This window comes from Schistocerca serialis, chromosome 12 (genome assembly GCF_023864345.2).
Source record: "Schistocerca serialis cubense isolate TAMUIC-IGC-003099 chromosome 12, iqSchSeri2.2, whole genome shotgun sequence".
Taxonomy (NCBI): Eukaryota; Metazoa; Arthropoda; class Insecta; order Orthoptera; family Acrididae; genus Schistocerca; species Schistocerca serialis.
Genome location: NC_064649.1, coordinates 31,878,317 through 31,905,757, shown reverse-complemented (window position 1 = coordinate 31,905,757; position 27,441 = coordinate 31,878,317). Strand labels below are relative to the sequence as shown.

Below are 27,441 nucleotides of genomic sequence, written 5' to 3'. Positions count from 1 at the left end.
TCTTCGAGGTAATTCATTAAGTTCTAACACAATATATGTTCTGAAATCCTGCTGCATATCGACGCTAACGACATGAGTCTGTAATTTAGTGGATTACTCCTGCTACCTTTCTTGAATATTGGTGTGACCTGTGCAACTTTCCAGTTTTTGGGTACGGATCTTTCATTGAGCGAACTTAAGGGCAGGTTTGCTATCTTTTGGTTCAAAAAATCGGTTTTTAATTGCAATCATGGATCCATGAAAGTGTTTAGAATCCACCCCTGAAACGGTTTGTTCCGAATACGGAACGGAAATGTGTGTTATTCGCAGTTGAACAAAAAAATGCACCTGCCTCAAATCAGACTTTTTCGCGCACCAGTTTTTTTTTCTTTCGAAGGACGAGTTATTGTACCGGTGTTTGGGAGGAAACACACAAAATTCGAATAGAAGTTTGAACGCGTGTGTTTGGAAGTAAGCCCCCAAGCATATGCATTCTGGTGCTAAGACTTTCCTGGCAGCGAGCAGCTTCAACGAAGGGTGTTCAGCAATTCTGAAGACCATGACAACGATGGACGTCACCGTGGGACTCTACTCCACGCAGTTCGCCAAGCATTCGGACGACCACCGGATTCAAGCGGCCGAAAACCGCTTGTCACCGGCTGTACGAGCGGCTCTGGAGCAGCGCAGGATGGCCCAGATCGAGCAGAACGCCCTCTATTAGGAAGAGGAAGGACTAGTTCATGGACCCGGAATATCAGATTGAACGTAAGGTGCATAATATTGTATATATATGTAGTCAAAACTTCAAATTCGTTTTTCTCGAAATGACTTTTTTTCGCGCGGTATGGTAACTTCAAATATACTGAACCGATTAGCATGATTCTTCGTTTCGAAGCTAACTAAATTGTCTAGGAGTTGTACCACTTTTAAACCGATCCATCAACAATAAATATTTTTACTTGGCCGACGAAGTCGAAAAATCGCTGAAAAACACTTTTTTTCAAATGGCCCCCATTTTGTTTCCTATGGTCCAAATAACTTAAGCGAGGTACAACTCCTAAAGAATCTTACATACTTCGCTAACGTCAACTCAATTTTGATTTCAGACGAGCCGGCTGACTTCTGACATACCGCGGGTGGAGGTCTACATCGAAATTTTGTTTCGTTCGGACGGCCTTTGCTCTTCGACATTTCCGGTTGAAAAAATTCCAGTTTGCAGAGGAAATATCAGACTTTTGACCAAATTTGACATTGGTATCTATAACATATTACGAGAAAAAAATTCTCAAAGAACCTGCTTTTTTCTGGTCAAAGATAGTAAACCACCGCTTAACAACCGAGAGAAGCGGCGTTTGCGTAGAGTTGTCGGTTATAACAGACAAGCAACACTCCGTAGAACAACCGCATAAATCAATGGGGGACATACGGCGAACGCATCCATTAGGACAACTCGGACAAATTCGGCGTGAGTCGGCTATGACAGCGGATGACCCACGCGAGTGTCTCTACTGACAGCACCGCCTCTCCTCGGCTCGTGACCGTATCGGTTGCACCTCTGACGACTGGAAAACAGTGGCCAGGTCAGATGAGTCCCGATTTCAGTTGGTAAGAGCTGGTGGTAGGGTTTGAGTGTGGCGCAGACCCCACGAAACCATGGACCCCAGTTGTCAACAAGGTACAGTGAAAGCTGGTCGTGGTTCCATAGTGGTGTGGAGTTTGTTTACATGGAATTGACAGGGTCATCTCGTCCAACTGAACCTATCACTGACAGGAAACGGTTCCGTTTGGCTACTTTTAGACCATTTGCAGCCGTTCGTGGACTTCATGTTCCCGAACAACGAGGTCATGTCTCCGGGCCACAATTGTACCCGATTAGTTTGGAGAACGTTCTGGACAATTCGAGCGAATGGTCTGGCCACGCACATCGCCTGACACGAATTCCATCGACCATTTAGGGGATGTAAGCGAGAGGTCAGTTCGTGCACAAAATCCTGCCGAGGCAACACTTTCGCAGTTATGAACGGCTATAAAGGCAGAACAGCTCTATTTGTGCAGGAGGCTTCGAGCGACTTGTTGAGATGGTGCCAAGTAGAGTTACTGCACTACGCGGTGCAAAATGAGGCCCTACACGATATTAGGAGGGATGCCACGACTTTTGTCACCAAAGTGCAGAGCTCCTAACAAACAAAACACACACAGCATGGCATTCTTAACAGAGTTCTTGTAAAGTAACTTCGAGCGCACGCCATTGGAAATGGGTCATATGCAAGGTAAAATTGCCAAATATGCACCAACCAGTCGCAAAATCAGGTAGCGAAGTATTTGACCTCTGCTGAAGACAGCATTACTACTCAGGGCACATACTGGTTGAAAGCACCGATGATGGCTGTTAATCAGTTGAAATCGATTTGCAAAAGTGAATAAATAAAACATGATTTTGCGACTGGTTGTTGTATATTTGGTAATATTATGGTTTACGGTCGATGCACGACTTGGGAGCCACACGGAGCCCACCATTCATAATATGCAAGGTGTTTTAGGAGGGATATTCGAGTCAGTATTATGACAGGAATGATCATTCGAAGAAGAAGAAGAAGGGGAAAAACCCTTTAATAAACAGGGGCTGTAACGTGCATACCTTAAAGAGCTATGCACACTTGTTCGGCTCGATCCCGCGAAATATATCTCATCTAATGAAAAAGTCTCCATAGCTCTTCAGGTATGCACACTGAAGCCCATGTATACTGCAATTTTATTTTCTTGTTTTGACCTGTGCTACCATCTCTCAAAATATGGACAGCGAAGAGCGTGCACTGAAAGACATTTGCTTCGTAGTATCGGAGATGGAGAAGAGGTCACAGCCCTTAACGTATGCATTTTAGAGCGCATATTTACCGGACTTTTCTGCTTCGTATGATCGTCTCTGTTGTATCCCTGAATACTGGCCATTCCTCCTGCAACACACTGAATCTAAATTACTTTGTGGATAACGTCGGAAGTTCCATAAAGATTTTCGTTGACGCTGAAACTGTGTTCAGAGATGTCTAACCGCTAGAAAATTGTAGCGAATTGCAGGAAAATCTGCAGACAGTTCAAACTTGGTGCAGGGGTTGGTAGTTGACAATATAATGAAATGTAACACGATGAGCATGAATATGCGGGTTGGCGCATTATTGTATGTGAGGCTTGTTTTGTAAGTAAGTACAGTTTTGAAATTTAAAAAAAAAAAGACGTGCTAAGATATCTCCATAATTTTATTTTTACATGTAAGCCTGTACCTTAGTCTACCTTTATACATAATTTCCGTCAATATTGAGGCACTTGTCATAACGTTGTACCAGTTTTTGAATACCCTCCTCATAGAAGTCTGCCGCCTGACTTGTTAACCACTGCATCACCACTGTTTGGACTTCGTCATCGTCTTGAAGACGCTGACCGCCCAGGTGTTTCTTCAAGTGTAGGAACAGATGGTAGTCATTGGGCGCAAGATCGAGGCTGTACGGAGGATGATCTAGAGTTTCCCATCGGAAAGATGTGATGAGATATTTTTGTCTGATTCGCCACATGCGGACGGGCATTGTCTTACAGCAAAACGATGCCCTTGCTCAACTTCCATGGACTGTTGCCTTGATTCTGGTGTGACGCAGGCCACCCGTGTTTCATCGCCAGTAACAATTTGGCTTCAGACATCATCACCGTCGTTGTGGTACCGCTCAAGGAAAGTCAATGCACTGTCTAAACGTTTGATTTTGTGCACATCCGTCAGCATTTACGGTACCCAACGTGGGAACAATTATTTTCGGTAATTCAAGTGCTCGTTCACAATTCCATACAAAACACTACGAGAAACATTAGGAAAGTCATCCCGCAAGGAGGAAATCGTAAAGAGTCTGTTTTCTCTCACCTTATTGTCCACTTCCTGCACCAAACTTTCATTAACGACCGAAGGACGCCCATTCCGTTGTTCATGATGCACGTTTGTGCGGTCATCTTTAAATGCTCTCACCCACTTTTTTACCATTCCATCACTCATAATGCTTTCTCCGTAAACTGAACAGATCTCACGATGAATATCGATCGCTTTTTGGCCTTTAGCACTAAGAAATCTTACAACAGCCCGTACTTCACAGTCGGCGGGACTCACGATTATCGGAGGCATCTTAAACGCTCAGTACACAATGTAAACAAGGAAGAATCAGACTGTAATGGCGTCAGTGCGTAGATTAAGGTACAGGCTTTCATGTAAAAATAAAATTATTGCGATATCTTAGCACGTCTTTTTTTAAATTTCAAAACGGCACTTACTTAAAAGAACACGCCTCGTAGTTACACACTGGAAGCATAAGACATCAAGACGTAGGCGTGAGCAGCGATATGAAGTGGAACGGCCACATAAAGGTAATCGCAGGTGCGGCAGTTGCCACACAGATTCGTCAAGTGCAGTCCACCCACGTAGGAGGTGGCACCTAACAAAACCGTACCTAAAAAAGCCCTCATTCGACCAGTACTAAAACTCCAGTCTGGGATCAGCACCGAATATCAGGTGATCGAGAAAATCAAGGAAGAGCTGCGCGTTTCGCTACAGGTTTCGTTCAAAAAATGGCTCTGAGCACTATGGGACTTAACTGCTGAGGTCATCAGTCCCTTAGAAGTTAGAACTACTTGAACCTAACTAATCTAAGGACATCACACACATCCATGCCCGAGGCAGGATTCGAACCTGCGACCGTAGCGGTTTCCTTCACCAATCTGGAAAGTATCATTGAGACTCTCAGTCAACTCCTTTGGGAGTCCTTATGAACTGTGTAAGTGGTTTCTGAGTGCCTTTTTATCAGGCATTAATTTAGTTACTTTCCTTTTTGCAACACGATCAGAAAGTTCCAGACACTTATAACGAGTGTGCTGAGTGTAAACAGCGTGAAGTCACTAAGTTTTCGTGTTGCACCTACTGCCTGTCTGATTCGGAAATCAGTGCAGAAACGCGTTCCATTATGTAACCAAACCGGTCTTCAGACACTTGTAGCCGGTTCTTGAAATGATCTGGGCACCTCTTGCGACTTCCACGTACATCAGATACTATAGTGCACTTTCTACTCCACCATCGTCTTTTCTCCTGTTATTCTTTTTATCCAACCAGTCGATTGGTTGTCTCTGCTGAAATATGAGAGTCGGAACTTTAACCCTTTATCTACCACCGGGCATCAGAGGACCGTCCGTGACGTTTAATATCTTCTATGTTAGTACCTATACACTATTTTAATGAAATTTTGTGACTTACTGATTTATCAAGTTAGTCATAATATTGGAAAAGATTATAAAAATTTACCTATGGCTTTATGTTAAACCGTTGGTGCACGTATCCTCCCGTACGGGCCTCGCAGGCCCATGCGTTTAGAAGCAATTTCTCAACAAGCAGATGTCTGTTACGTCATTTGCCGTAGTTGACTCGCGCTGTTATTCTTGCAGTGTTCAACAAAAAAATGGTTCAAATGGCTCTAAGCACTATGGGACTTAACATCTGAGGTCATCAGTCCCCTAGGCTTAGAACTACTTGAACCTAACTAATTTAAGGACATCACACACATCCATTCTTAAGGTACGGACGCAATTCTGCTGTGCTCACTGTGAAAATTATAATGTAAATGATAATTAGGTTTTCTGAATATAGTGTAAAGTCAAGTTATTCTGCCTTTAGTTTCTAACAAAAACCACGTCACTGTTACACGATCTTTAATTTGTATGATGTGTTTTCGGAGAATCGCGGGTTACACTTCCCGTGTTCAGTCATTACTTTTCATTGCATCTTACGCTTCAAATCGCTGAGATATCTGGAACGGTCACTTTATTTATATCTAGCAACATTTTCACTCAAGCTATGCAAAGAATGATTCGGCTATTCGTCGACTACTAATGACGCAGTTGTGCAGCCTACACCAGCCGAACACCGGCCCCGAAAAACATTTAGAAAATGATTTTGATGGTGGTTAATTTCCCTCATATGTTGCGGTCTCAGCTCCACGCTGAACTCGATACGAAGCACTGGCTGTACTACCGTACCGAGCCGTACGTACTGCGGGCGAGAATAAGCGCAACCACCATCTGATGACACCTACCCTGTTATGTTAAATCATCGAAATAACTCTTTCTGAATCTAATTAAAGATAGTAACGTGGCAACCCCCCACCACACTGTCCAGACTTAAGCCCTTAAGCGCTTGTGACTTCAACTCGATTCTCAAACTGAAGGAAGGACACTTCACGCTGTTCAGAAGTGCTACAGAGATTCGTCGGGCCATACACCGCTCTACTCTACCAACACAGCTGGCGCTTCTCCGTGTGTCCTACGACTTTCATGTCGCTGGCATCGGGTTATACACACACTGCTGGTGACTACTCTGACGGGCTGTGAAACTTCGAAACATTTACCTATTGTGTATAAGCTGTAAATTAACAGACATAACGCTCGTAGTATCTACATCTGAACTGACTACAGCACTACTTTCTACAAGAAACTAACAACGGGACCATCCAGCGATAGGATTTTTGTAGTTTTTTTATGTTTATGGTATGTGAATGCCAGAACTCAAATGTGAATCTCCCGAAGTTCTTCGATGCAACTGTTAGAAATTCTCGAGAAAATCGACTTTGAAGTTATCCCCAGGTACCTGACTTACTAAAATTATGGCTACTTATTTCGACAGCCCACTCCGTAACTCAGTTTTTAATGGGTCTTCGTTTCTAATAGTTTCGTGACCTATTTTCCATTTCATTTGTTTCGCTCCGTTCGAATACCTTCATCATGTAAATGTAGAAATCGCCAAATAGATGCTAATTAGCACATATCTAGTCACCATTTTTATGAAAAATGCATGCCATCTTGTTTCGAATTACATATCGCACGTAAAATTCCAGTTTTCGTTACAAATATAAATTACTATTTATAGATACATTATATGATGAGGCCCATACTGCGAGGAGCGTAGAGGACGGTGCGGGAGACCCGCACCGCCGTGCTAGACAAGGTCCTAGCGGAAGTGGTTTGCCATTGCCTTCCTCCGACCGTAATGGGGATGAATGATGATGATGATGAAATCCCTGACCCCGCCGGGAATCGAACCCGGGACCCCATGTGCGGAAAGCGAGAACGCTACCGCAAGACCACGAGCTGCGGACGATATAATATAAAAGAGTTTAAATGTTGTTTGTCGAAAAGTTCTCGGTCAAGTTACTTGAAATTTTTTATACGATGCTGTAATAAACTTTCAAACAGCTATATATCTTTTAAACAACAACGTGTAGGTTTTCTTTTAACACAAACTGCGAGAAAGAAAACGCTGGGCTATGCCGTGCCGAAGAAAAAAAAAAAAGTGCGGTTTTGTTTTCTCTCCCGCAGTCATTTTTAACGACAATAGTAGTGCAATTTAAACATTAGACAAATCGTATCTTCAATAAACCGTATGTATTGTTTCTTCTCACATACGTTTTAAACAGTAAGTGTATACACAAGACTGTGCTGTTTTGTCCGTTTTAACAGTTGTTGTTGTTGTGGTCTTCAGTCCTGAGACTGGTTTGACGCAGCTCTCCATGCTACTCTATCCTGTGCAAGCTGCTTCATCTCCCAGTACCCACTCCAGCCTACATCCTTCTGAATCTGCTTAGTGTATTGATCTCTTGGTCTCCCTCTACGGTTTTTACCCTCCACGCTGCGCTCCAATGATAAATTTGTGATCCCTTGATGCCTCAAAACATGTCCTACCAACCGATCCCTTCTTCTAGTCAAGTTGTGCTACAAACTTCTCTTCTCCCCAATCCTATTCAATACCTCCTCATTAGTTACGTGATCTACCCACCTTATCTGCAGCATTCTTCTGTAGCACCACATTTCGAAAGCTTCTATTCTCTTCTTGTCCAAACTAGTTATCGTCCATGTTTCACTTCCATACATGGCTACACTCCATACAAATACTTTCAGAAACGACTTCCTGACGCTTAAATCTATACTCGATGTTAACAAATTTCTCTTCTTCAGAAACGCTTTCCTTGCCATTGCCAGTCTACATTTTATATCCTCTCTACTTCGTCCATCATCAGTTATTTTGCTCCCCAAATAGCAAAACTCCTTTACTACTTTAAGTGTCTCATTTCCTAATCTAATCCCCTCAGCATCACCCGATTTAATTTGACTACATTCCATTATCCTCGTTTTGCTTTTGTTGATGTTCATCTTATACCCTCCTTTCAAGATGCTGTCCCTTCCGTTCAACTGCTCTTCCAAGTCGTTTGCTGTCTCTGACAGAATTACAATGTCATCGGCGAACCTCAAAGTTTTTATTTCTTCTCCCTGGATTTTAATACCTGCTCCGAATTTTTCTTTTGTTTCCTTTGCTGCTTGCTCAATATACAGATTGAACAACATCGGGGAGAGGCTACAACCCTGTCTCACTCCTTTCCCAACCACTGCTTCCCTTTCATGCCCCTCGACTCTTACAACTGCCATCTGGTTTCTGTACAAATTGTAAATAGTCTTTCGCTCCTTGTATTTTACCCCTGCCACCTTCAGAATTTGAAAGAGAGTATTCCAGTTAACGTTGTCAAAAGCTTTCTCTAAGTCTCAGTTGTGTATTTATGGCTTATGACTGCAATTGGGAGTCACGAACGATGGCGGGCGATCTCGTGCTTGCTGTCGCGCACCTACCTCACGCGTTCTCAGACAGAGATACAGAGTAGTGTTCTGAGCGTTCTGCTGTGAATGTTGCAACCACTCTGAGCATTTTATGTGACTGTAGCGAGGTATTTTCTGAACTTTTATTCTGTTCGGTGCGAGCTGTCACTGCTGAAGGTGGTGGTGAGCGACAAATTCTACATCAGCAAGCGAGGCGCACAGTTTGCGGGATGGCCGCTTCCTAGCGCGAAGCACGTGTGTGGGCGCATCGCAACTGTCGTTTGGAACCGGCAACACTGCAGTCTCCCCCCCACGAGTCGACCTGCGCCAACCGCCTTCGCTCGTGAATCGCTCTATGGACTACTACTACTACTACGGAATCTGAATCGTCCGATACCTTGTGACCCAACCCGTCTGCAGGTTAAAACTATGCGGCGGGAGAAGTTTGCCACATTCCGTATACCAACGATCCCAACCAGTTCACCCACTCATTTTAAGCGATATCAGTTCCCAATCATGGTTTCACCGGCAGTAACAATAAATACGGATGAAGGTCGGAGAGGGAGAGAGAGAGAGGAGGAGGGTGAGGGGAGAGGAAATAGAGAGAGGGGGCAGGAGGAGGTGACCACGAAGAGGCAGGGGGAGAAGGTCGAGAAATATAGGGGGGGGGGAGGTGGGGGTGGAACAAGATGCGGGTGTGGAGGTGAGAGAGAGAGAGAGAGAGAGAGAGAGAGAGAGAGAGAGAGAGAGAGAGAGAGAGAGAGAGGAAGAGGAGAACGACATTACGACGTACATCGAACTCTCACACATACGCGTATTTAGCAATTGCTAGTCTTTTACAAAATTACGATAAATAAAAAATTATATATATATATATATATATATATATATATATAGTTCAGGCACACCGGCCATTTGACCATCTTCTTCTGTGCGGATGCACAAACAGTGTCCGAACTCTTACGGGAATCGGCAGTAAAGCCGCGAGTAATGAGTATGATGGGCACGGGCACTATGAATATAGTGCGGGACAATAAGTTGCGAATGTGGGTCTCACGGGAGGCATGCCAGATATAAGTCCCTGCAGTCGCACTATCCTCCGTGTCCTCTGTGGCTCAGGTGGATAGAGCGTCTGCCATGTAAGCAGCAGATTCCGGATTCGAGTCCCGGTCGGGGCACACATTTTCAACATGTCCCCGTTGACTTATATCAACGCCTAGGGGTATTCATTTCATTGCGACTTCAAAAAATTATATTTCCATTGCATGTCATGCGTAGTTCGAAACAAGAAGATGTGCAGGTATCCGCAATTAGCATGCATTTGATGAATTTTATACACATGTTCAGAAAAACAGAGAACACCTTTGAACAACTACAGACAGGACGTTGATATTCACAGGACATTTACATCAATATGTTCTGCATAAACGATTAGCAATTCAACAGGTCAACATCGATATAGCGGCGCGGCGAAACACCGGGAAAAATATGCCTGCGGCTCTCGTTGTCGCTGCTGCAAACCAACACTAATGGATCAGTGTGACTAGAGCAGACGCGCAGGTATCTCTCAGACATATGTGCGAGCAATAGCGTGAGTTCGAAAGAGGGCTCATTACTGGCATGAGAGAATGTGATGCATCCTTCGGGGAAATTGCTGCTCGTGTGGAATGAAGTGTTCCGGCAGTGCAACGGGTGTGTGGAGAATGGTTCACGGAAGGCCGTACAACACGACGAGATGGGTCAGGTCGCACCACTCAGACCCCGCCTCCCCCCCAATCCCCCCTCCGAGAAGATCGTCACCTCATGGCGCTCCAGGACAGATCTGAGTCCTCCACGGCTCTTGTGCAACGGTGGAATCGTATAACACATCATACACTATCAGGGGTGACAGTCCGTCGCCATTTATTATAGCACGGGTTACGTGCGAGTCGTCCACTTCTCCACCTACCTCTGACGAAAAGCCAGAAATTTGCTGGACGTCACTGGGGACAGGAATGGCATCAGACACCGTTTTGGGCCGAGTCCAGTTGCTGTATGTTTGGTTCGCCGCAGACTGGGGGCAGTATCACACTAACTGCTTAGTGCCAAGTCGAGTCGTCATGGTGTGGGGTGCTGTTGAGTACAACCACAAATCACAGTCGGCGCGCGTCCATTGCACTGTGACCAGCGTGACCTACGTGAATGACATCCTGTGACCGTCGCCACGCCCCTTATGCACAACATCCCAGAGGCCATTTTTCAGCAACACAATGCACGACCACTTGCTGCTGTACGAACAAATGACTTCTTGACGGCACAGGATGTCAGCCTCTTGCCTTGGGCCACCAGTCTTGTAACCAATCGAAAATGTGTGGAATATGGTGCTGTGACCCAATGCCAACTGCCACAGATGAACTTTGGAACCAGGTGAATGCAGCATGGATGGCTGTACCACAGGACGTCATTCGCGCCGTATGCGAATCGATACCATGATGGACAAGTTATCAGGGCCCATGGCGGACCCTGGACCTACTAGGTAACAGGACATATCTGAACCGAGGTGACAAATTCAAATCAGTTCTGCAGAATATTCTAATGTACGTGTCGTAAGAGTCGGTTTTGTCGAAAAATTTTTAAAGCTTCTCATTCTGGAAACATCCCCCAGGCTGTGGCTAAGCCATGTCTCCGCAATATCCTTTCTTTCAGGAGTGCTAGTTCTGCAAGGTTCGCAGGAGAGCTTCTGTAAAGTTTGGAAGGTAGGAGACGAGGTACTGGCAAAAGTAAAGCTGTGAGGACGGGGCGTGAGTCGTGCTTGGGTTGCTCAGTTGGTAAAGCACTTGCCCGCGAAAGGCAAAGGTCCCGAGTTCGAGTCTCGGTTCGGCACACGGTTTTAATCTGCCAGGAAGTTTCGTATCAGCGCACACTCTACTGCAGAGTGAAAATCTCATTCTGGAAACATCCCCCAGGCTGTGGCTAAGCCATGCCTCCGCAAAGTCCTTTCTTTCAGGAGTGCTAGTTCTGCAAGGTTTGCAGGAGAGCTTCTGTAAGGTTTGGAAGGTAGGCGACGAGGTACTGGCAGAAGTAAAGCTGTGAGGACGGGGCGTGAGTCGTGCTTCGGTAGCTCAGTTGGTAGAGCACTTGCCCGCGAAAGGCAAGTGTCCAGAGTTCGAGTCTCGGTCGGGCACACAGTTTTAATCTGCCAGGAAGTTTCATATCAGCGCACACTCCGCTGCAGGTTCATTCTGGATGCATCGAAATACTTTGTGAATATCTCTTTGGATTGCACGTATAGTAAAAAAAAAAAAAAAAAAAAAAATGCGAATATCCCATTGCCGGATTGTCTCCTTGTGAGTCCTGTCTTCGTATCTGCTTCAGTCAGTGCGTACTGCCTACGACTGTATCGAAGAGCGATAACCCGCAGCTTAGGCGCACACTGACCTCCGCCACTGCCGATGCCATTCCTTATGCGCTTTCTGGGAGAGGTGGTCGCTGGCTGGGTTCCTCGCTGCTGTTGCTCCTGTTCACCGCACTCCCTGACCAGATGGTACACAAGCACACGCCACACAGGTCACTCGTGTCACAGAGCGCGGCGGCTGCTCTTTCTCGCGGTTTTCCCCAGTCCGGCGCACTCGCGGATGGCTCGCGCTGGGCGTCCCGGGTCGCACTGCCCTTGTGTGCGGCTGCGGCTATTGTCGTCCCCCCCTGGCCGCTATCTGTGCGGGCGACTCTCCCCTCCACGCCGCCAGCACGCGGCCGGCGCCGCCCCTGGTGGGGGATCGCGGAGTGGAGGAAGGTCGCCGCGGGCTCTCCTCAAGGTCCGCGCCGTTGAGGTAGTCTGTCCGCCGGCCGGCTGCCCCCTGCGTGTAGGCAGACCCGCGGCGCAGTCCTCCGCCACGGAGGTTAGCTCATCTCAGGTGACTCACGACCTCAAGTGATTCACCGGCGCCACAGCATACACGATGTTTATTACATTCACGGAAAAACCGTAACGCCAAAAAATAATGTACAGTAACGAAACGTCGCGAATACATTTCTCTAGCTAACATGTTCAAGTGAATATTTTTCGCATGGTGCAGCCCAGTCAGCAACTGTAAAATGTAATTATATTAAATTTCAGCCTGCAGTTGCATACGCAAAGAAACTTTACCTAGGTTTCGGCTATAATACTGGTTTTAAGTCCGTATTACTTCGCACGCGCATGCGCGCGACCACCAGCTGAGTCTTATGACTATGTACTGTGGTACTAGCATTTTAAGTTTGACGACGCCAATATCTGGAATGTTTTAATTTAATTTTATATTGTGACATTTCTGAAGGAGGCTACATTATTATAGCCGAAACCTAGATAAAGTTTCAAATAACTTCCTGGAATTCAACCAAGTAACACTTTCAGCGACCGCCGATATTTCGGCGGGAGAACACCCCGCCATTTTCAAGGCAAAACTGCAACAGACAGGCGGCGTACGTGCAAATTTAAAACCTCGGTTCTCGGACTGAAGCACGAAAGATAACACACACACTGAACACTACTGCCACCAAAGATGACCAAAGTCAGAGCTATCGATAGTGAGACTATGAATTCTCAGGTGAGGTAGCTTTAACTCTGTTCCTCTGTTTTTTGACAAGGGAGAGAGCCGGATTCCAAACAGAGTTTAAACAGAAACCTCCATCCCTGTTAACGAGGTTGCTCGCTAATTTAATCTCAACTGCCTCCTTAATAACACTGTCCCAATAGCTGGACGTGCATGCCAATATCTCGGTGTTGTTATATAACATGGGGTGACCAGTATCCAAGCAATGTTCGGCAATAGCAGATCTACTTGGCTGCTGTAATCGTGTGTGCCGTTTATGCTCAGTACATCGGTCATCCACGGTCCTGATAGTTTGACCAATATATGCCATGCCGCAGCTACAAGGAATGCGATATACACTCGCCTTACGCAGTCCAAGATCATCCTTAACGGTGCTCTAAAGTGCTCTAATTTTAGATAGAGGTCGGAAAACATATTTCACATCGTATTTCCGTAAAATACGACCGATCTTGTTGGATGTGTTTCCTTTTTTTTGGTCTTCAGCCTACTGACTGGTTTGATGCGACCCGCCACGAAGTCCGTTCCTGTGCTAACCTCTCCATCTCAGAGTAGCACTTGCAACCTACGTCCTCAATTATTTGCTTGACGTATTCCAATCTCTGTCTTCCTCTACAGTTTTTGCCCCCTACAGCTCCCTCTAGTACCATGGAAGTCATTCCCTCATGTCTTAGCATATGTCCTATCATCCTGTCCCTTCTCCTTATCAGTGTTTTCCACATATTCCTTTCCTCTCCGATTCTGCATAGAACCTCCTCATTCCTTACCTTATCAGTCCACCTAATTTTCAACATTCGTCTATAGCACCACATCTCAAATGCTTCGATTCTCTTCTGTTCCGGTTTTCCCACAGTCCATGTTTCACTACCATACAATGCTGTACTCCAGACGTACATCCTCAGAAATTTCTTCCTCAAATTAAGGCCGGTATTTGATATTAGTAAACTTCTCTTGGCCAGAAATGCCTTTTTTGCCATAGCGAGTCTGCTTTTGATGTCCTCCTTGCTCCGTCCGTCATTGGTTATTTTACTGCCTAGGTAGCAGAATTCCTTAACTTCATTGACTTCGTGACCATCGATCCTGATGTTAAGTTTCTTGCTGTTCTTTCTACTACTTCTCATTACCTTCGTCTTTCTCCGATTTACTCTCAAACCATACTGTGTACTCACATTAGACAGTTCATTCCGTTCAGCAGATCATTTAATTCTTCTTCACTTTCACTCAGGACAGCAATGTCATCAGCGAATCGTATCACTGATATCCTTTCACCTTGTATTTTAATTCCACTCCTGAACCTTTCTTTTATTTCCATCATTGCTTCCTCGATGTACAGATTGAAGAGTAGGGGCGAAAGGCTACAGCCTTGTCTTACACCCTTCTTAATACGAGCACTCCGTTCTTGATCGTCCACTCTTATTATTCCCTGTTGGTTGTTGTACATATCGTATATGACCCGTCTCTCCCGTGTTTCCTACGTAAGGCAAAAAGGCAGTAGACTTATGTGTTGACTCAGAATTATCATCAGTCACCCGATGTACAGTTGGTCGATAGCGCAACGCACGTTCAATCTGTCTGTCACTATAACCATTTTGACGAAATGTAACTTCAAGATGGGACAGCTCAGCTGGCAAAGACAGCGTCAGAAACGACATGTGCCCTGTGTACCAAGGTACGAAGTACACCTTCACGCTGAGCCGGATGGTGACAGCTATTAGCCTGGAAGTACAAGTCTGTGTGAGTACGTTTCCTGTAGACTGCATGTCCCAATGATCCATCATATTTTCTCCTAACCAACACGTCAAGAAAGTAAAGGTAACCATCCTCTTCCACCTCCATCGTAAAACGAATGTTCGGGTGGATCGAGTTCAGATGTTCTAGAAAGACATTCAAATTCTCCCTACGACGAGGCCATCTTTGGTGGCAGTAGTGTTCAGTGTGTGTGTTATCTTTCCTGCTTCAGTCCGAGAAACGAGGTTTTAAATTTGCACGTACGCCGCCTGTCCGTTGCAGTTTGCCTTGAAAATGGCGGAGTGTTCTCTCGCCGAAATATCGACGGTCGCTGAAAGTGTTACCTGGCTGAATTCCTGGAAGTTATTTGAAAGTTGTATACGCCAGGAGGAACTCGGGTCTCACATAGGTAAACTTTCTTTGCTTATGCAACTGGAGGCTGAAATTTAATATAATATTTAAGTGATTTACACTCCAATATCACAGGTTAACGTAAGCAAATGTGAAATTTTGGTACATTACTAACCGGTGCCGTAGCTTTTTTTTTATTTGCTCTAGGGCGCAAAAAACAACTTAAGTCATACGCGCCCAGGTCACAACTATAGAACACGAACACAGAGAGGAGTTAAACGACATACGTCAGTCCCAATGGACAGAATAGGAGACAGCTAAAAACAATCACGTGGAAAAAGGGCTAAAAAAAGACCATAAAGAAATGGAGGTCCAAAACTAAAAATTAAATAGCTTTCGCCATACTGCTCCGGCGGATAAAAAGTAAAACGTGGTAGACAGCCCGGGCGTCATTCGCTAAAACAGCTAATAAATCAGACGGCCAACCCAAGCTGGAACGTAAAAGGTTTAAAAAAGGGGCATTACAGCAAGAAGTGGAGGACAGTTGAAATTTGGGCGCAATGCGTACAAAGTGGTGCGGTAGAGCCACTTAGCAAATGACGATAGCTAAAAAAGCAGTGACAAAACGCAGCCGAGTTAAAATACACTACTGGCCATTAAAATTGCTACACCACGAAGATGACGTGCTACAGACGCGAAATTTAACGAGAGGAAGAAGATGCTGTGATATGCAAATGATTAGCTTTTCAGACCATTCACACAAGGTTGGCGCCGGTGGCGAAATCTACAAAGTGCTCACATGAGGAACGTTTCCAACCGATTTATCATACACAAACAGCAGTTGGCCGGCGTTGCCTCGTGAAACGTTGTTGTGATGCCTCGTGTAAGGAGGCGAAATGCGTACCATCAGGTTTCCGACTTTGATAAAAGTCGGATTGTAGACTATCGCTATTACGCTTTATTGTATCGCGACATTGCTGCCCGCGTTGGTCGAGATCCAATGACTGTTAGCAGAATATGGAATCGGTGGGTTCAGGAGGGTAATACGGAACGCCGTGCTGGATCCCGACGGCCTCCTATCACTAGCAGTCGAGATGACAGGCATCTTATCCGCATGGCTGTAACGGATCGTGCAGCCACGTCTCGATCCCTGTCAACAGATGGGGACGTTTGCAAGACATCAACCATCTGCACGAACAGTTCGACGACGTTTGCAGCAGCATGGACTATCAGCTCGGAGACCGTGGCTGCGGTTACCCTTGACGCTGCAACACAGACAGGAGCGCCTGCGATGGTGTACTCAACGACGAACCTGGGTGAACGAATGGCAAAACGTCATTTTTTCGGATGAATCCAGGTTCTGTTTACAGCAACACGATGGTCGCATCCGTGTTTGGCGACATCGCGGTGAACGCACATTGGAAGCGTATATTCGTCATCGACATACTGGCGTATCACCCGGCGTGATGGTACGGGGTGCCATTGGTTACACGTCTCGGTCACCTCTTGTTCGCATTGACGGCACTTTCAACAGTGGACGTTACATTTCAGATGTGTTACGACCCGTGGCTCTACCCTCCATTCGATCCCTGCGAAACCCTACATTTCAGCAGGATAATGCACGACCGCATGTTGCAGATCCTGTACGGGACTTTCTGGATACAGAAAATGTTCGACTGCTGCCCTGGCCAGCACATTCTCCAGGTCTCTCACCAACTGAAAACGTCTGGTCAATGGTGGCCGAGCTACTGGCTCGTCACAATACGCCAGTCACTACTCTTGATGAACTGTGGTATCGTGTTGAAGCTGCATGGACAGCTGTACCTGTACATGCTGTCCAAGCTCTGTTTGACTCAATGCCCAGGCGTATCAAGTCCTTATTACGGCCAGAAGTGGTTGTTCTGGGTACTGATTTCTCAGGCTCTATGCACCCAAACTGCGCGAAAATGTAATCACATGTCAGTTCTAGTATAATATATTTTTTCCAATGAATACCCGTTTATCATCTGTATTTCTTCTTGGTGTAGCAATTTTAATGGCCAGTAGTGTTTTTTAGAACGGATGTATACAGGAATTTTTTTCTTGTTTTGGTGGGTACTGCCGCCTCTCAAAGTAATTGACTTTTTTTAACGTCCCCTAGACAGAATGTTTAAACACTATCAGATATTCCTACAGGAGATGCAGTAGGAAGACTAGAAGAAACTTACCTACAATTAAGCATCATCCAGTCACATTAATGTCCCTACCAGTCAGAAATCTGAATAACCACCTTTCGCTTCTTGTGTGTGTGTGTGTGTGTGTGTGTGTGTGTGTGTGTGTGTGTGTGTGTGTGTGTGTGTGTGTGTGTGGAAAGACCCTTAGAAAAGATCTCGGAAAGTTCTTAATGTATTTACTTCATATTTTTAGACGACGCTCTAATAAAATTTGGACCACCATTGACGATATATATTTTTAATTTATATAGTACACACTGACTGTAAGATGCAACGGGCAAACGTTTTTGGCGAGAAACAAGTAGTTGATTGATATACTTGACTGTGAATGTAAAGTAGTTATATTTTATGCTGTCACAACTTCTAAAGGTTGGCGCTACAGAGGACTGGAAGCTTTGCGGATGTAAGGGGTGAGGTACGGGCAGAAAACAAAATCAATGTTCTTTGTGTAATCCAAGCAGAATGCGCTGCTCAGCAACAAAGCAAGAAACGGAAGGAGGAGGTAGGCACTGGGCGATTGTGACAATAAAGAGGGGCAGAATATGGAACACGACAATTCTATGGCATGAAACGGAACTGTTACTCCGTATAAAAGTTTTTAATTAAAAAACTTTCAACCTCAGTATCTCGGAACTACTCTTCTTGCTATAAGTGACCCGTTATCTCAAGAAGGGCTGAATTTAGAAATTAGAAATTTTTGTAGCACGCCAAGAACAAGATTTAACACATGTGGACTAGAATAACAAAAATATCTTACGATCTTTAGCGTTACAAAACTATGACAGAAAAAGTAATTGAGAAAAAATGGTAACACGCTTCATAATACAATTTATGCATTAATTATGTTTCGGTATAACTCGAAAATTCAACCTTTAATTACGGAAAATTTGGCGTCCTAAAATGTTTCCAAAAATTATTTTAACACTGGCAGCATAGAACATACCAACGGCTTTCAATACGTAACGCAACACGTTTCGTTCTCGGCCAATTCTGGTTGAAAAAATGTGGAATTTGTTATGGGGCATCGTGGAAAATTCCCGCTTCAGCCTCTATAGTTTCATGAAGTGCTCTACTGTAGGTAGCCTTCACAATGGCGTCTGTAACAGAGGTGCGTTCCAAGCACACAGCAGTCATTTTCTTTTCGCTGAAAACCACACCACCACAGACATTCACAAGCGCTGGCAGAAAGTCTGCGGGCACCTGCCAGTGAACAAAAGCACGCCGAGTCACTGGGCGATGTGTACGCCGTCATCGGAACAACGTCGCGCAAACCTGTGAGATGTCCAGCGTGCCAGCCGGCCGCACGCATATGTTGGAACGTACGGACACTTCCATTCGAGGTGATCGGCGGTTCACAATCAAAAACCTCACTGCTCAACTTACGACTCTGTTCGTAGCGCTGCACATTCGTCCATCAACTGGGAAACTCAAAGGTGTGTGCCCACTTGGTTCTTCGCCACAGGACAGAAAACCACAAGGAGTGGCGAAGGTCAATGTGTGAAATTGCTTGCAGATTACGAGGCTGACCGTGACAATTCTTTGTCGTACGTCGCCACAGGCGATGTAACGTAAGTTCATCACTTCGAAGCGGAAACAAAACGGCAATTCATGGAATGGCGCCACACCAGCTCCCATCCGACGAAAAAGTTGAAAGCCGCGCCCTCAGACGGTAGTCATGGGGACTGTCTTCTGGGAATCTGAAGGGGGCATTCTGTTTGCTATCCTCCATCTTGGTGCAACGACAGACTCTGAAGTCTATTGTATTACCCTCAGGAAATTGAAGAAACGACGTTAGTCTGTCTGTCCCCACAAAAAATTCAATGAACTTCTCTTTGTCCATGACAAAACCAGCCCTCCAACAGATCTGCACACTCGAAAGGGGGGTCATAAAACTTACTGGACTGTTCCTCATCCACTCTACAGCCCGGATCTCGCACCTTCCGACTTCCACCTGTTTGGCCCACTGAAGGATGCACACCACAATATGCAGTCCGTGGATAATGGGGAGGTTATTGATGATTCAAGACGTTGGTTCTCGCGTCGTGGCACCATGCGGTAATACAGACTCTCCCAGTAACTCGGGTTAAGGCCATAGCATTGAAAGGGGTTATGTTGGAAAAATATGGTCTTGTAGCCAAACTAGTGCTGGGTGATTTGGTGTACTGGAATACTGAATAGAACCAACCTGCTTTTATAAAGAAAAGGTGTTGCATTAGTTAATGAACGCCGCTCGTAAATCTCCCTGAGTTGTGCGTGGCTCGTGTTCCCGCCATCATATATTTTACACCCTGTTTTTAACGTACTTTCACCCAAAAAAAAATGGTTCAAATGGCTCTGAGCACTATGGGACTTAACTGCTGTGGTCACCAGTCCCCTAGAACTTAGAATTACTTGAACCTAAGCAACCTAAGGAGATCACACACATCCATGCCCGAGGCAGGATTCGAACCTGCGACCGCTTTCACCTCACTACGTTAATTTTAATTACTACTATCACCAAGTTGCTGCTTTGCCTGACCGTTAGCGGTGCTAGCAGCGCGCATCGATATATCGCCTCTCGTACTATCTTTGCTCGACAGCGATACTTCCCAGTCGTTGTCTGTCGTGAGTACGTGCGAGTCGCGATTTCGGGCTGCCAGTCAGTTGGAACGCGTCTGGAGCGCAGTCCGGACCTACCAGTCGGAGAGCTGAAATGCGGCACCGGTGCAGTCGGGTTGGAGCTGTGAGGTCTGCGTCGACATGGCTCGCCCGACCATTGCCGCCACGCATCACTTGAGCCGGGCCACGGTCTTGGTGGATCGTCGGTCGGTCGTCCAACGGGACGACGCGTTTTGGCTCGCCGATTGTTCATGAGTCGGCTGTGTGTGTGTGCATCGACTCCCGATTTGTCTTCATGCGTACTTAGTTACTGTTGGGTATCGTTCAGGTCGTCGTACAAGTGTTTGTCAGGTTGTGTGTGTGTGTGTGTGTGTGTGTGTGTGTGTGTGTGTGTGCGCGCACTTTGGCGTTATTTCCACTGAGAACTATTTTACATGTTGTCGGCATTCTGAGAGGAGTCGATCGGTTGGTGCGGACCAGGGAAGTTTATCTCCGCGCGGTGCAGTCGGCTGGGTCCGCTGGCGATCCCTGCGCAGTGTCGGAGCGTGTGTGGTGCTGCCCGATCGCTACGAGCTTCGTGGTTTACCGACCCAGGACGTCAAAGTTGAGTAGTGGTTTTAAGTACCCAAGCCACGTCCATTCATGTTGTGTAGTTCGTTTCGGTGGTTCGCTGTTGGGGAGGTTCTCCTGTGAGCAACACTGAGTGTTTGTATTGCTGAAATTTAGCCGCCATGCTGTTGAATTAACTATACTGGTTGACTACAATCAAAGTGCACCAGCGGAATTTTATGCCTTGTGGCCGTTAGTGTCCCGGTTACCTGCCATGGCCACTAACGTAATTTCAGGCAGCGTCCGTTCCTCACCTGTTGTCGCTGTCCAACACGGCGTTTACTTTTGACAGCTTAATACGTAATACATATTTCATAGTGGATAATCACGTCTGTAACAGTTTGGTCTGAGTTTTTATTGACCGATTGGTGGCAAGCAAGTAGTTTGGTCGGTCGGTCCCTGACTGTCTCTTGGTTGGGTTACCGACGCATCAAGTGTACTTCGGCTCACTACCCGTCTCACCTAGTGAACGAGGGCAGACCGACCCCCTGGAGACTTCTGAGTGCCGCTGTCTTTACTGTCTTTCTCACGGGTGTTTAAGTGTCTGTTGGTAATCTATTATAGCCAATGATTTAAAAGAAACAAATTCTATTATTTTATTTGCTATTTTAACTGAATTTTCAACTTCTTGGTTTTTTTTTTTTTTTGTTTGTTTGTTTTTCTTGTTTGGAGGCCTCAGCCGTGAAAGAATTCCATTTTGAAACTTGTAGTTGTAAAGGTTCGGCTATGTGCCGTTTTGGTTTAAAGGTGTTATTAAATTACAATAAATTACAATTTGGAGTGAAACTGTCCGACACCTTATTTGGCCCTTTCCTCGACCCTAATCACCTGTTCTGCCCAGCGGGTTTAGCGGGCGTCTCACTCGCCTTAGCTGGATTTGGAACGGAACTGTACACTATGTACCATAAGTCGTGCACTTGGAGCTCAGGAAGCAATGGTCGGAAATTAATACTTAATTTATGTCTGTACTTTCGGATATGTCCGAAAGGACACCACGCATCCATGTAATTGATTCGCCTCAATGTACAATGAATCCACCTTCTTCATTACGGATGCACAGTTACGTTCGACCCCTGTGGGAATGACAGAGTAGCGAGTTGGAGCACATGGACGGGCTCTGCAGATAGGTGGGAATGTGGGAGCGTGCCGAGGCGGTCCGCGCATCTGCAATAAACACTGTGCCGGATGGCGGAGCGGTCTACGCAGCTGCCTGGTAAGCTGGAGAACCTGGGTTCGAATCCCGATCCGGCACACCCTTTCATTCGTCGCAGCTGATTCCGCATCAAGTCCCGATGCAGCTTATATTGTCAGTTCTCTCTTCTTTCTTCCCCCTCCATATTCAATTTACATACTTTAATGTTTTATAGACACAAGCAGCTAACAGCCGATACCTTGCAACAACTTCGGCCTACAGAAAGCAATCCAAGTGGCGCCCGTCAGTCCTAGGGCATGCATTAAAACTCCCTCAAATATCCCCGGTTGTCTCGAAACCCTACGACCCTCTGCTGGTTGAGGAAAAGAGTGCATTTGAGCTGTGGAACACGTAACTAACTCCCTAAATGCCTCACAGAGTTGCGATGGCGGTCCGGCAGAGGGTACGGCTCGCTGAAACCTCGCTGCAGCCGTTCGCCTCTTCGACCGCAGATCAACTTCTGACCTTTACTGCGCACATTTCAATTAGCCAAATGGCACGGGCGGGCTCGCGTACGTATTGCCGTACCAAAACGCCAAACGGACAGGCGCACCAAACTGAGTTCTCCCCCTCCCCCCTTACCATGTCTATATCTACATATATACTCCGCAAGCCACCGTATTGCGTGTAGCGGAGGGTACACTACCACTAATAGTCATTTAAATGCTTACGACAGTTGATCAAAAAAAATGGCTCAAATGGCTCTGAGCACTATGGGACTTAAATCATCAGTCCAATAGACTTAGAACTACTTAAACCTAACCAACCTAAGGACATCACACACATCCATGCGCCAGGCAGGATTCGAACCTGGACCGCAGCAGCAGCGTGGTTCCGGACTGAAGCGCCTAAAACTGCTCTGTCATACAGAAAATACAAAGAAGTTTCCTGGCTTTTCAGTTACAGCTAAGAGTGATGTACAGGATTTGACGACAAAGTGGCGTGCTACAGGATCAGTTGCAAACGCAAAAAACAATCTACCTCCGTCCGTTCGTACACCTACTGTGGTCGCGGATATTCGAGCACGAACGATCCAGAGTCCGAAGAACCCGACACGTAACTTGTCGCAACAAGTGAACGTTTCGTGTACGTCTCGTCAACGAGTTTTATGCCATATACGGATGAAGACCTACAAAATGACATGAAATTAACTAAAGGAGGAAGATGAGGCAAAGCGTGTGAATTACTGTACGTGGCTACTTCGAACAGTTGAGAGTGGAATGTTGGATCCGCCTCTGTATTCCATGAGAAATGAAGTCTGGTTCCATCTGACAGTGCATGGGAACTCCCAGGCCACCACGAACTGATCAACAAACTATCCCTATACGATTAACGATTAACCTCTTGACCGGGAAAAGTCTGGTGCGTGGTGTACCGTGTCAGAAAGTCGGATTGTGCAGCTGCGTACATGCGAATCTTTGAGGAATTTTACGCACAGTTGTTCCCCACGCGCCTCCAATGAGCGAACATATGCTGTCGTTCAAGAGAACAGGGCGACCTATCACATTTCACTCGAGTCAATGTCACGGATTCATGAATGATTCATAGAAGAATGGACACTCAGCTAAGGACTGTAGGGGCCGCGTTCGACGGACCTGAAGACTTGTGGCTTATCTGTGGCGCAGACTAAAGGGAAAAGTGCACGCAAGTAAGTCAATAATGCTAGAAGACTAAGGACACTGTTCATAATTAATTTTGAGAATTGCTGTGTGTCACGGGACATCCTCTTCTAACATTACTTTTCCTCAACAGTAGTTGTCGATACCACTATTATTTTTCGCATTCTGGATAGGTCAGTATTGTTCAAATGTTTGTGAAATCTTATGGGTCTTAACTACTAAGGTCATCAGTCCCTAAGCTTACACACTACTTATGCTAAATTAACCTGAGAACGAACACACACACACACACACACACACACACACACACACACACACACACACACACCCATGCCCGAGGGAGGACTCGAACCTCCGCCGTGATCAGCCACACAGTCCATGACTGCAGCGCCTTAAACCACTCGGCTAATCCCGCACGGCATGTCAGTATTATCTCAGTTGCTTTCCGGAAACTTTCATATAATTTTATTATCAGTATCAAGTTAAAATTTTTTGAAAAGGAATTACTTTATAAAATATTTTAGTTTCGATCCTACAATCGATAAGTCCTGGTTCTGAATGTACAGTTAAAATTATTTTTTTTTCAAACATTTGAAATTACGAATTATTTGCACACTTAAAATTTCTATTATTAATTAAGCAATCCTGTCTATATTTATTTATGGATTCATTTATGAAATAATAATTGAAGTTAATAATGTAACGGAAACTAGTAGACATTCATTCGTTAAGAAAAATTGCAAACCCTTCGTAATATTGTTATTTCCGCGGAGTCAGGGAGTCGTAAGCTTGCCTCTGATGTGATCGGACGTATTTTTGTATAATAGGTGCGAACAATGTAATTTCGGTTCGTTAATGTAAAATATCAAAATACTGTATGATATATATACGTAACAAAGTGCTGCAGCAACAACTTCCGATTTATTTAGTTTAAACCAACCGTGAGCACCTGATGGCGGATTTTCAGGTTCAAGAATCAGATCGCTAGACAAGAAGAACTGGAGCCACCTCAACATGACAAGCTAAGTAAACCTGTAAGTCTACTATAATCTTCGCTCCTCTCAAATCTTCATAACAGACTTTGCTTATTAATTACTTGGACTGGGCATTGTTCAATGTGCACAACTGATGGAAGTAGGAAGGATAGGAAGGGGGGGGGGGGGAGGGGCAACGGCCTCGTCAAAGCGGTAACACCGGTTCAAGTTAGATCACTGAAGTTATGCGCTGTGGGGCTGGGCTAGTTCTTGGATGGGTGACCATCTGGTCCGCCTAACGCTAGTGGCAAGCGGGGTTCACTCAGCCCTTGTGAGGCAAACTGAGGAGCTACTTGATTGAAAGCAGCGGCTTCGATCTCGTAAACTGACATACGACCGGGAGAGCGGTGTGTTGACCACATGCCCCTCCACACTCCATATCCGCATGCAGTGACGCCTGTGGGGCTGAGGATGACACGGCGGCCGGTCGGTTCCCTTGGGCCTCCATGACCTGTTCGGGTGGAGTATAGTTTTAGTTTTTGGGAAGGAGGGGGGAAGATTACATGCGACAGGGTTGCACAAAGTGTATAGTAACATGAAACTTCCTGGCAGATTAAAACTGTGTGCCCGACCGAGACTCGAACTCGGGACCTTTGCCTTTCGCGGGCAAGTGCTCTACCAACTGAGCTACCGAAGCACGACTCACGGCCGGTACTCACAACTTTATTTCTGCCAGTACCTCGTCTCCTACCTTCCAAACTTTACAGAAGCTCTCCTGCGAACCTTGCAGAACTAGCACTCCTGAAAGAAAGGATATTGCGGAGACATGGCTTAGCCACAGCCTGGGGGATGTTTCCAGAATGAGATTTTCACTCTGCAGCGGAGTGTGCGCTGATATGAAACTTCCTGGCAGATTAAAACTGTGTAGCCTACCGCGATTGCGGTTTATCGTATTGCGACATTGCTGCTGGCGTTGGTCGAGATCCGATGACTGTTAGCAGAATATGGAACCAATCGGTGGGTTCAGGAGAGTAACACGGAACGCCGTGCAGGATCCTAATGGCCTCGTATCACTAGCAGTCGAGATGACAGGCATCTTATCCGCATGGCTCTATTTAACGGATCGTGCAGCCACTCTCAATCCCTGAGTGAACAGATGGGGACGTTTGCAAGACAACAACCATCTGCACGAACAGTTCGACGACGTTTGCAACAGCATGGACTATCAGCTCTGAGACCGTGGCTGCGGTTACCCTTGACGCTGCATCACAGACAGAAGCGACAAACCTGGGTACACGAATGGCAATACGTCATTTTTCCGGATGAATCCAGGTTCTGTTTACAGTATCATGACGGTCGCATCCGTGTTTGGCGACATCGCGGTGAACGCACATTGGAAGCGTGTATTCGTCATCGCCATACTGGCGTATCACCCGGCGTGATGGTATGGGGTGCCATTGGTTACATGTCTCTGTCACCTCTTGTTCGCATTGACGGCACTTTGAACAGTGGACGTTACATTTCAGATGTGTTACAACCCGTGGCTCTACCTTTCATTCGAGCCCTGAGAAACATTTCAGCACGATAATGTACGACCGCATGTTGCAGGTCCTGTACGGGCCTTTCTGGATATAGAAAATGTTCGACTGCTGCCCTGGCCAGAACATTCTCCAGATCTCTCACCAACTGGAAATGTCTGGTCAATGGTGGCCGAGCAGCTGGCTCGTCGCAATACGCCAGTCACTACTCTTGATGAACTGTGGTATCGTGTTGAAGCTGCATGGGCAGCTGTACCTGCGCACGCAATCCATGCTCTGTTTGACTCAATGTCCAGGTGTATCAAGGCCGTTATTATGGCCAGAGGTGGTGGTTCTGGGTACTGGTCTCTCAGGATCTATGCACCCAAATTGCGTGAAAATGCAATCACATGTCAATTCTAGTATAATATATTTGTCCAATGAATACCCGTCTATAATCTGCATTTCTTCTTGGTGTAGCAATTTTAATGGCCAGTAGTGTATTTCTCTGTTATCTAATTATCGCTTGTTTATTTGTTGTTGTATCTCCTCATGGTGGGCAACAATTCGCGCGTAACTGTCGACCTGACCGAGTGCTCGGTACCGGTTTTCCGTGCGCCAGCCTGCAGTTGGACGTTTATGTCGAATCCGAGATCTGTATTCAGTCTGTAACGACGTGCCTGCCGGCGGGACGTTTCGCTGTGATCTGCCTTCCTGTTACGGGCCCTGCAGCCGCTTCTCAAGAGGACGGGGCGGAAGAAAGAAACGGCTGGTACAGTCAGCGCTTATTACGGATACGTATCGCCTAATTAGGCAAACAAGGGAGAGGCGGCACCCCCTCCCTTCTCCCTGTCTCTACACCTCGTTACTGCCTTTGTGGCTTTCTTTTGCGCCACTGCCTTGCGACTGCTTATCCGCACGAATGGATCTCTTACAGTTTCAGATTCTCTTTGCAGCCACCTGCCCGTGGCGGCTCTTCCGTCAAACAAATCTCGTTTTCCTACGTCATTACACGCCTGCGAGGGTTTCTGGTGCGACACTGCGTAATTAAAAATTCGTCTGCTAATCAGAAACTCCCTTGCAAAACAACTAGCAATTCCTCCCCCAACCCCATATTTTTTGTTGAGTCGAATTCCTATACAGGGTGTTACAAAAAGGTACGGCCAAACTTTCAGGGAACATTCCTCACACAAAGAAAGCAAATTGTTATGTGGACATGTGTCCGGAAATGCTTACTTTCCATGTTAGAGATCATTTTATACTTCTCTTCAAATCACTCTAATCATGGATTGGAAACACACAGCAACAGAACGTACCAGCGTGACCTCAAACACTTTGTTACAGGAAATGTTCAAAATGTCCTCCGTTAGCGAGGATACGTGCATCCACCCTCCATCGCATGGAATCCCTGATGCGCTGATGCAGCCCTGTA

The 27,441-nt window shown here is 46.0% G+C and overlaps 1 protein-coding gene across 2 annotated transcripts in view; it reads right to left on the bottom strand.

Annotated features, from left to right (window-relative positions):
* The window catches only part of LOC126428414 (calcium-binding mitochondrial carrier protein Aralar1), a 704,653-nt gene that overhangs the window by 607,383 nt on the left and 69,829 nt on the right, over positions 1–27,441 (bottom strand). The window contains exon 1 of one of the 2 annotated variants that reach the window (XM_050090340.1): positions 12,058–12,314. The exons of the other annotated variant lie outside the window; for it this stretch is intronic. Within the exon in view, the coding sequence (XP_049946297.1) occupies positions 12,058–12,078 (21 nt within the window). The 5' untranslated portion in view covers positions 12,079–12,314. Of the gene's footprint in view, positions 1–12,057; positions 12,315–27,441 lie in introns of those variants that run through there. 2 annotated transcript variants of the gene reach the window in all.